This window comes from Pangasianodon hypophthalmus, chromosome 13 (genome assembly GCF_027358585.1).
Source record: "Pangasianodon hypophthalmus isolate fPanHyp1 chromosome 13, fPanHyp1.pri, whole genome shotgun sequence".
NCBI lineage: Eukaryota > Metazoa > Chordata > Actinopteri > Siluriformes > Pangasiidae > Pangasianodon > Pangasianodon hypophthalmus.
The window spans coordinates 25,749,742-25,759,925 of record NC_069722.1 but is presented as its reverse complement, the minus strand read 5'-3'; the positions used below and the strand labels follow the sequence as shown (position 1 = coordinate 25,759,925).

General features: G+C 42.7%; 1 protein-coding gene across 4 annotated transcripts in view; it reads right to left on the bottom strand.

The window, feature by feature from the left end:
- The window catches only part of gtpbp1 (GTP binding protein 1), a 17,168-nt gene extending 8,906 nt beyond the window's left edge, over positions 1–8,262 (bottom strand). The window contains exons 1-6 of one of the 4 annotated variants that reach the window (XM_034309889.2): positions 7,412–8,262; positions 4,950–5,061; positions 4,670–4,850; positions 4,001–4,349; positions 3,713–3,836; positions 966–1,080 (exon numbers count right to left, since the gene is read on the bottom strand). In XM_034309889.2, the coding sequence (XP_034165780.1) occupies positions 966–1,080; positions 3,713–3,836; positions 4,001–4,349; positions 4,670–4,850; positions 4,950–5,061; positions 7,412–7,591 (1,061 nt within the window). In that variant the 5' untranslated portion in view covers positions 7,592–8,262. The remainder of the gene's footprint in view (positions 1–965; positions 1,081–3,712; positions 3,837–4,000; positions 4,350–4,669; positions 4,851–4,949; positions 5,062–7,411) is intronic. The other 3 variants (XM_034309890.2, XM_034309892.2, XM_034309891.2) reach the window with 3 other exon arrangements.
- Positions 8,263–10,184: the final 1,922 nt, after the last annotated feature.

Sequence of the window (10,184 nt, the reverse complement as noted above, 5' to 3'; positions counted from 1 at the left end):
GTGTGTATGGTGTGTATGTATAGTGTGTGTATAGTGTGTGTGTGTGTGTAGTGTGTATATAGTGTGTGTGTGTGTGTGTGTGTGTGTATAGTGTGTGTGTGTATAGTGTTGTGTGTGGTGTGTATAGTGTGTGTGTGGTGTGTATAGTGTGTGTGTGTGTATGTATAGTGTGTGTGTGTATGGTGTGTGTGTGTATAGTGTGTGTGGATGGTGTGTGTATAGTGTGTGTGTGTGTGTATAGTGTGTGTGGTGTGTGTATAGTGTGTGTGTGGTGTGTGTGTGTGTGTGTGGATTGTGTGTGTATAGTCTGTGTGTGTGTGTGTGTATAGTGTGTGTGTGTGTGTGTGTAGTGTATATTGTGTGTGTGTGTGTGTGTATGGTGTGTGTGTGTGTATAGTGTGTGTGTGTGTATAGTGTGTATGGTGTGTGTGTGTATAGTGTGTGTGTGTGTGTGTATAGTGTGTATATAGTGTGTGTGTGTGTATAGTGTGTATATAGTGTGTGTGTGTATAGTGTGTGTATAGTGTGTGTGTGTGTGTGTGTATAGTGTGTATATAGTGTGTGTGTGTGTGTATATATAGTGTGTGTGTGTGTATAGTGTGTATATAGTGTGTGTGTGTGTGTATATAGTGTGTGTGTGTGTGTGTATAGTGTGTGTGTGTGTGTGTATAGTGTGTGTGTGTGTGTGTGTGTATAGTGTGTATATAGTGTGTGTGTGTGTGTGTGTGTGTATATAGTTTGTGTGTGTGTGTGTGTATAGTGTGTATGGTGTGTATGTATAGTGTGTGTATAGTGTGTGTGTGTGTGTAGTGTGTATATAGTGTGTGTGTGTGTATGGTGTGTGTGTGTATAGTGTGTGTGTGTGTGTATAGTGTGTGTGTGTGTATAGTGTGTATGGTGTGTGTGTGTATAGTGTGTGTGTGTGTGTGTATAGTGTGTATATAGTGTGTGTGTGTGTGGTGTACCTCTCGGAGCTGAAGTTGGAGGCAGTGACGATGACGTCGTCTTTGTTCTGCACCAGCACTGGGATCTTTCTGCAGCCGGGAGACTTCAGTAACCTCTGCAGCAGCTTCAGCGTCTCTGTCACACCAGCAGCGGTTTAGCTTATTAACCAGCGGTTTAGCTTATTAACCAGCGGTTTAGCTTATTAACCAGCGGTTTAGCTCATTAACCAGCGGTTTAGCTCATTAACCAGCGGTTTAGCTCATTAACCAGCGGTTTAGCTTATTAACCAGCGGTTTAGCTCATTAACCAGCGGTTTAGCTCATTAACCAGCGGTTTAGCTCGTTACCCAGCGGTTTAGCTAGTGAGTGTTACTAACAGTTCACTGGGGGTGAGTTTATCAGGTAAACCCGCTGTAACATACACTGTCCTCTTTACTTTTATCCCTAGTCACCCAGCACACAGTCTGTTTCTCAAACTGCCATCAGGCAGGCGATACCGGAGCATTCAGTCCAGAACCAGCAGGCTGGAAAACAGCTTCTACCTGCAGGCCATCAGAACCCTCAATAAACTGTAAAAACTCTCTGAAACAGCACTATCCTCCCCCTTCATATCATATCAAAGACTACAAAAACATCATGTCTTTTTCTGAATCTTGCATACTTTGCACAACTCCATTACACACCTCAGAGCAAAATCTCCACCTCAACCTTATTTTTATTTTTGCACTTTTTTTGTTATTGTATTGTATTGTGAATCTCTTGTAATCATTATTCTACATTCCTGTCTTGCTTGCCCCTTTATTATTTATTTCTGTTATTATTGTACTGCTGTAGGAGTGCCTAAGCCTCACAAAAAGCATTTCAACGTACATCGTTACTGACACTTGTATATATGACAAATAAACTTGAAACTTGAATCACTGATAATGAGACTGTCCTGGTGGGTGTGGCTTAATATTCTAATAAGCACATTTGATTGACAGCTCTGTCTGAGACTCCGACTCAGTTACACGGTGGATATAAAGTTTACACACCCCTCATAAAACTGCACGCCTCTGTGATGTGAAAAAATGAAACTAAGATAAATCCGTCAAAACTTTTTCCCTTCAATGTGAAATTACAGCGTATAAACATTAAGCGAAAAACGATCAGAAACATTTCAGGGAAAAGAGGAAAAATAAAGTTACAGTAACCTGGTTGCATAAGTATACACACCCTTTTATAATTGGGGGCGTGGCTGTGTTCAGAATGAACCAATCACATTCAGTCTCATGTCCAAAAGTAATTATCATACAGCTCTTAGTGAAATTATTCTCATTAACCCCAAATAAAGACCAGCTGTTTCTGCAGACGTTTCTTCACATCTTCATGGTTTCATCTGACTGCTGAAGCCATGTTCCTCAAAGAGCTTACAAACCCTGTACAAGGTCTCACTTGTGGAAAGATGTAGATCAGCAGAGGGGTATAAAACAACTTCCAAAACATTAGATGTTCCATGGAACACTGTGAAGCCCATCATCAACAAGTGGAGAAAACTGAGCACCACAGTGACATCACCAGGAACAGGACGTCCCTCCAAAATTGATAAAAGGACAAGACAAAATCTTACCAGGGAGGCTGCCAAGAGACCTACAGCATCATTAAAGGAGCTGCAGGAACATCAGACACGTACTGATGACTCTCTGCATGTGACAACAATCTCTCGTATTCTTCACATGTCTGGGCTGTGGGGTAGGCGGCTAGACGGAAACCCTTTCTCACAAAAACATCCAAGCTCAAATAAATCACCCCAAACCATGTGGCAAACTGTGTTCTGGTCTGATTGATTGAAGGGAATCGTGAAGGGAATCGTGAATCAGCTGATTATACCAGTCGATTTTAGTGCAAAACCTTCAGGCGTCTGCTAGTGAGCTGAAGATGAAAAGGAATTTCCCCTTTCAGCAGCACAATGACCCAAAGCCCACGTCCACATCAACAACGGAACGGCTTCAGCTAAAGGAGATCGGTGTTTCTGATTGGCCGAGCCAGAACCCAGACCTGAATCCAGCTAAACAGGTGTGAGGTGCCTGAAGCGGCTGTGCGCAGGAGACGCTCTTACAGTCTGATGGATCAGGAACGTTTTTCCAAGAAAGAATGAGAAAATAATGTCAAGTGAAGCTGTGCTGAGAGACTCTGAGCCAAAAAGACCGAGTGTGTAATAAAATCAAACGCTGCTTCAACAGTGTGTTAGTTTAGGGGTGTGTATACTTACGCAACTATGTTACTGTACCTTTTTTATTTTTTCTATTTTTTCCTAAAATGTTTGATTGTTTTTCACTTAATTTTTATACGCTGTAATTTCACATTGAGGGGAAAAAGCTCTGACATGATTTATCTTAGTTTTATTTTTTTACATCAAAAAAACCTGCAATTTTAACAGGGGTGTGTAAACTTTTTACAGCTACAGCTCTTGCGTGATTACTAAGTTAACGTCAGCTCGCTTGGTTAGTGCTAGCTTGCTATGTTAGTTTTGCTCTCTTAGCGTCGCTCGCTAGGTCACTCATTAGTGACAGAAGACTTGTAGAGGGTGAAGTTGGAGCTTATGCAAATATATTCCTCCATTAGCCACGCCCACTTCACATTACAGAGACAAGGACAGCGGTTAAGTTGATTAAAGACAACCTCGTTACTATAAACGTATTAGCACTGGAGCTTCAGCGTACACAGGTGTAAAGTAAACAGGTGTGTGTGTGTGTGTGTGTGTGTGTGTGTGTGTGTGTGCGTCTCACCTTGCAGGATGTTAGCAGGACACATGTCTATCTTCGTGACCACCACAAACACGGGCACGTTGAGAGCCAGCGCTAAGCCCAGGTGTTCTTTAGTCATTCCCACTATACCTGCGTTACTGCCCACCTGGAACAGGTCAGAAGAAGCAGAGTCACAAACACACGCACGCACACACACGCACGCACACACACGCGCACGCACGCACACACACACGCGCACGCACGCGCACGCACGCACACGCACACGCACACACGCACACGCAGTGAGAGCGAGAGAGACGAGTGTCCCACCATGAGCATGCAGAAGTCGGGCAGGTGGCCGGTCATGCCAAACACGGTGGTCTTCAGGTACTTCTCGTGTCCCGCCAGGTCGATGAAGGTGATGACCTTGGAGGACTTCTCGCAGATCTTGGTCCAGTCCAGACTGCCGCCGTGGCTGTCGGGTTTGTTGACGACGCGGCCGTGACGGTCGAAGCCCAGGATGTCGTTCCCCACGCTGCTGGTGCGGCCGCTCTCCAGCTCGTGCTTGTGACGGAAAAGTTTCTGCCGAGCGAAACCTCGACCGTTATCCAGCTCTCCGTGTGTGAGGACTCCGAGGAGCGTGCTCTTCCCCGCATCCACATTCCCTACCACCGCCACCCTGAGGGAGGGAGAGAGGGAGAGAGAGAGGGAGGGAGAGAGAGGGAGAGAGAGAGGGAGGGAGAGAGAGGGAGAGAGAGAGAGAGAGAGAGAGAGAGAGAAATATATTCCCAGTCCTCCAGGAAGACGTTCCCCAATATCTCTAGAACATTTAAATAAAATAAACATATTTAGAACATTAGCGTATTTTCATAATATATTGTCTAGACTTCCTTTGATGTTTGCCATGCTCTCTCTTTCTCGTTAGTTGTTGCCATGGTGATGACGATGGTGAGTGTGTTAGATCTCAGGACCGGGTCGTTAACTCGAGTCTGCGCTCACCTGACCTCCAGGAAGTCTGCCTCGCCGACGCGGCGGCGGATGAGGTAATCGCGGACCTGGCCGCCGCTCTCCGTGCGCTCTCTCAGGAGGATGAGGTCGGCTTCGATCTGCTCGCACAGGGACTGCACCGTGGCCACCGACGCCTCCATGTCGCTCTCGTTCAGACCGTAATCGCCGCCGTCTGACACAGACACGTGTACACGCTGATGAGCTTCTGTCTTTCACTCTGCTCATCGTGTTTACGGAGAAGTGTAAAGTGTACACGAGGTTAGCGTCTCACCTGACCCCACGCCCACCACGTAAATGGTCTCGCCACAGCCCTCGTCCATCCGCTCTCGCAGCTGCCGCAGTAACGAGTCGTACTGCTCTCCGTTAGGACTGACCAGAGCCAACTGCGAACACAAACACACCATCAGACCATCAGCTTACAGAGAGAGAGAGAGAGACACAGAGAGAGAGAGAGAGAGAGAGAGACATACAGAGAGAGAGAGACACAGCAAAACAATTCGAAAACAGTTCTATCCCAAATTTGAAATTATTTGTCCCGACTACAGAAAGCTGCAGAATGACACACGGCTTCAGTATTTGCTTGGAGAAAAAAGAGAGAGAGAGACTGCATTTCACTAGCAGCGCGGTTCATCGCCACAAAAAGAGGGAGGAGTCGACCAAACAGTGATGCGCTCATGAACTCTCACACACACACGAACTGAGACACACACACACACACACACACACACACACACACACACACCACTCATAGCCCATAGACTGTACTTTTTGTTTTGTCTTGTTTTTTCTTCACTTGTTAATCTTATCATTTGTTCTCTGTTCAGGTTTTATTCCTTCCCCATATAAATGCTTTGGCAATACAATGCACAATTTGTCATGCCAATAAACTCATTTGAATTTGACAGAGAGAGAAAGAGAGAGAGAGAGAGACAGAGGGAGAGAGAGAGACAGATAGATTACTCTTTTTCACTTTGTCTTGTTCAATTCCTACTTCTCTTGCTCTGTTGTATGTTGCTTTGGCAATACAAAATATTTTGCCATGACAATAAAGCACACACTGAATTGAATTGAGAGAGCGAGAGAGAGAGAGAGAGAGAGAGCGAGAGAGAGAGAGAGAGAGAGAGAGAGAGAGTGTAGAGGGCACAAGTTTGCATCCATTATAGGTTTTTAACAAAAGAAATCCTTTATTTTATAATTTATCATATAATAATATTTCAAAATGCTTAAAATGGAGTGTGTCCTGAACGAGTCCGTATCAGAAGGAAAACGAGGAGAAAAACATTTTAAAGTAAGTTTACTAAACCCTAAACCCTGCGACCCGTCAGTCACAACAGAACATCAGCAAGAATTAAAACTAAAGCTGATAAAACTGAGTTATTAGAGCAGGTTCTAAAGCTAGAGATTAATTAATAACATGTAATTAATAATTCACTAATAAATCACTGCAGAGTAAAAAAGAGTTTACTGTAAAACTGTGAATAATAAAAACCCACATCTGTGTGAGTTCCCAAGGCCACAAATCCAGCTGTGCCCTGAACCTGAACCCTACAGACGACACACACAGAGCACACGATAACACACACACGATAACACACACGTACACCCAGAGAGGAAGACTCTTTATACACACACACACACACACACACACACACACACACACACACGATCTGCTCCTCTCTCTCTCTTTCACACACACACACACACACACACACACACACTCCTCTCTCTCATTCAAACCTCTCGCTCCCTTTCTCTCTCCCCATTACACACACACTCTCTCTCTCTCTCTCCATTACACACACACACTCTCTCTCTCTCTCTCTCCATTACACACACTCTCTCTCTCTCTCTCTCTCTCTCTCTCTCCATTACACACACACACACTCTCTCTCTCAATTCAATTCAAGTGAGCATTAATGGCATAACAAAATGTACAATTTATTGCCAAAGCAAGGAATAAAAGCTGAACAGAGAGCTAATTATAAGATGAACAAGTGAAGAAAAAACAAGACAAAACAAAAAAGTAATAATAAATTAATCTCTTTCTCTCTCTCACACACACACACACACACACACACACAGAGACTGCGTGTCTCTCAAGACTCAAGTAGCTTTATTGGCATGGTAAAACTCTCTCTCTCTCTCTCTCTCACACACACTCCACTCTCTCACTCACACTCTCTCTCTCCTGCCCACGTTGCACTGGTATTTCATCAGTATAGCTCTGTACTAACAGGGTGACAGGTTGCTGTGTCCGTATCCCACTCAGAGAGCAGGTCCTCTGTGTAAGTGCACTATAGAGGCAGTAATATAGGACACATTCCCCCTATGTAGTGAACTCCAGTCTGATTATAGACTCATTTGGGATTCAGCCAATATACTCTGAGCTAGCTCTCTCTCTCCCTGTAAAATAGATAAATAAACAACCCTGACCTACCTGTATGTCTAGTAGACTGTAGTTAACGTTATTTAACTCTAATGTAAAATTATATAATCTTAGATAGAATTATTGTCCTACATATACGGCTAGTTTACGGTCCAGCTCGCTACAGTGCTGTGTGATTACTAAACACCGAACCAGTGCAATGTATAATTCTAAAACATTTTAAAGTGTCATGTATTTAATAAACAAAACACAAATGAAATAATTCAATAATTTCGCTCAGAGAGTCTTTAAAAACCGAGGCTACTCGCTAAATAAATCAGGCAGCTGAGAGAGGCCTAGTAGCGAACCTTGCTGGAGAAATCCCCGGCCTCGCCGTTGAGCGCCTCGCCGTCCTCGAAGCACTCTGCCCCGGCGTCGTCCCCACAGCCCCGGCCGGCTGGAGCGAACATGCTAGCAGGAACCAAAGACTCAGTGGCTGACATTGGCCCTGGGTTTAACCCCGGCTCGGCAGCCGCCATCGATGCCATGTTTTAAACAAAATATATATAAAATTAAAATAATAAAATATACAAGTAAAATTAGAAATCTTTAAATTATGCGGTTTAAATTCCAGAGCTGAGGGAGAAGATCCGCGTAGCTAAGCTAGCTCCTCATCCAGTAACAGCTGCTGCAGATACTCCAATAAAAATAAACTCCAAACTCCTGCTGCACAGATTTACACACTGAATATTATCATCTCTACATACTGAAACTCCACATCCACAGCACACCGCTAAACTTTCCGCGTTTCCGTGTTTATTATACAGCAAAATAAAAACAGCTAGCATGTGTAGTTTACCCAGGGAACGCCTCCTCATTAAATATTCATGAGTCAGCAGCCATGCTAGCCAATCCTCACTTTGCTTTTCAATCCATGTACCACGTGTCTCTAACAGCCAATCAGAATCGGCGTGTCTTTCTCTCCGAGTGATGTAAACATTCCATACTGTAGAGTCTTTACATATATATTCATGCTAATGTAAATGCTGTTGTTATTTACTGATGATGATTATTACAGATATTTGATTTTATATTGACCAAAAAGTTCCACTATGAGTTTTCCATTCATTAATCTGGAACGTGACGTCATGCTTGCATATGTTTTGAATGACTAATGTGTGTGTGTGTGTGGAGGAATGAAAACAAAACTCGGCACACAGGTTACCTTCCACTCAGGTGTGTTACATCAGACATCACATGACGTAATCAGGCCTCAACACTCCTGCTCACCATAAAGGGGTTTTTCCTAAAATAACAAAACAATAAACAAATAAATCCATCCGCTAAAACTATCATACAACAAACTATCATAAAATCAACCAAGAAACTAAAATGTTATACTAGTTACACCACACTGCTGCTGAGTTCTGGATTCTGATTGGTCAGAAGGTGTTGATTAGTTTTCTATAACAGCAGCTCTGACAGTAGTGCAGCAGATTTATATTAATGCGCTCGTTCTAATACGTTATCGTTTCCATAGTAACAGCTCATTCACAGGGACATGTACAGCAACGCTCCACTGATAATAAACAGATTGTAAAAAGTTGATATGGCAAAGGAGATGTTTCTGTAACATTGATGGAAGGAGTCTCCAGTGTCAGCGCTTTGTAACAGTCAGAGGTAAAGCTGTAACTTTAAGTTTTCCGACGTCTTCAGGACAGAGGAGTTTACGCTTCTTTGCAGTTTCTCAGTAACATGCGGAACAAGCTGCGAGAGAGAATAAAGAGAAGCTGGTGAGGGAACGAGTGTTTATAGCTGCTATAACGTAAGCGCGAACACGAACTAACATTACCTGTTTCACCAACATGTACATGCATAGTTACATGTAACTATAAATGGATAAAAAGTGTGGCATGCTGTTCCTTAGTGAATAAAAATGGTAATCCTCGGCAGAGCCTAACTCACCCCTGAGAATGTCGGCCCAAAGTTTCAGTACCTCAGCGGGTTCAGAACACTGCTGCATTCACTTCTCCATTTCTTTAACTTCCAGCAGTTTGTGTTTTTGTACCATCTTCTGAAACCATGTGCTAAGAACACAGAACATACATTTTTGTAAAATATTTTACACATCTGTACATGTAACTGTGCTTGTAGAAGTAGAGCATGTAGGAAATAACAAATTAAAATAAGGAGCACAATCGTAATGTCCTACTGTCTTATTAAAATCAAACGTATTTTATTTTAGTTTATTTGTGTAATATGGCTTGTTTTTATGTGACGTCACACAAACGTGTTCTTTCCTCCACTGTGATTCGCTGCACGTCTCTGTGTGAGAAAAACTACACTGTGGAGGGTTTAAACAGGGTTTTAAAAGTTCTTACGAATCAGAGACGGGAATCAGGCCCCGAGACGGGAATCAGGCCCCGAGATGGGAATCAAAGGCGCAGGTTCAAAACATTTTGTTCTTTCAATATTTGTTTTTTACTCTTATGACAAAATAAACTGTTTCATGAGGATCTCACGCTGTGTTAACAAACTGCAGAGAACTTTTAAAAGAAATTAAATGAAATATTTAGAATTTCAGGTAAGAAGGCCTGTCTGCGTGACAGCACCAATACATTAGGAGTTTAGTTAGAGTGAGTTAGAAACGTGTTGCATTGTGGGTAATTGAGTAGGTATAAATAATAAATAATGTTGAATAATTCCATAAATCCATATAATAACTGTTTTAGTTATTACTTTATCTGTATCACAGTGTACAGCCGCGTGAGGTATTTACTTATTATCTGTATTTGTTTTATAAATCTTTTTTTTTTTTTTTGGAAAAGTGAGAAGTGCACTGAATTCAAATTCAGCTGAGTTTATTGGCATGACGAATTGTACAATGTTTTGCCAAAGTGTTTACATTAATAAGGAATAAAACCTGAACAGAGAGCAAAAGATTAACAAGTGAAGGAAAAAACAAACAAAAGTACTGTATGTGTTGTATAAATTAATTACTATTTTCCAATCATCCTTCTTACTAACGCACTGTGAATTAATTCACACGTTTTCAACCCCAAATGGAGTGAAAATGGAAACCAGCAAATTTCAGCTGCAGCAGTGACGTGACTGCGCTCAGGCGTGTCTCAGTGCTGCCCC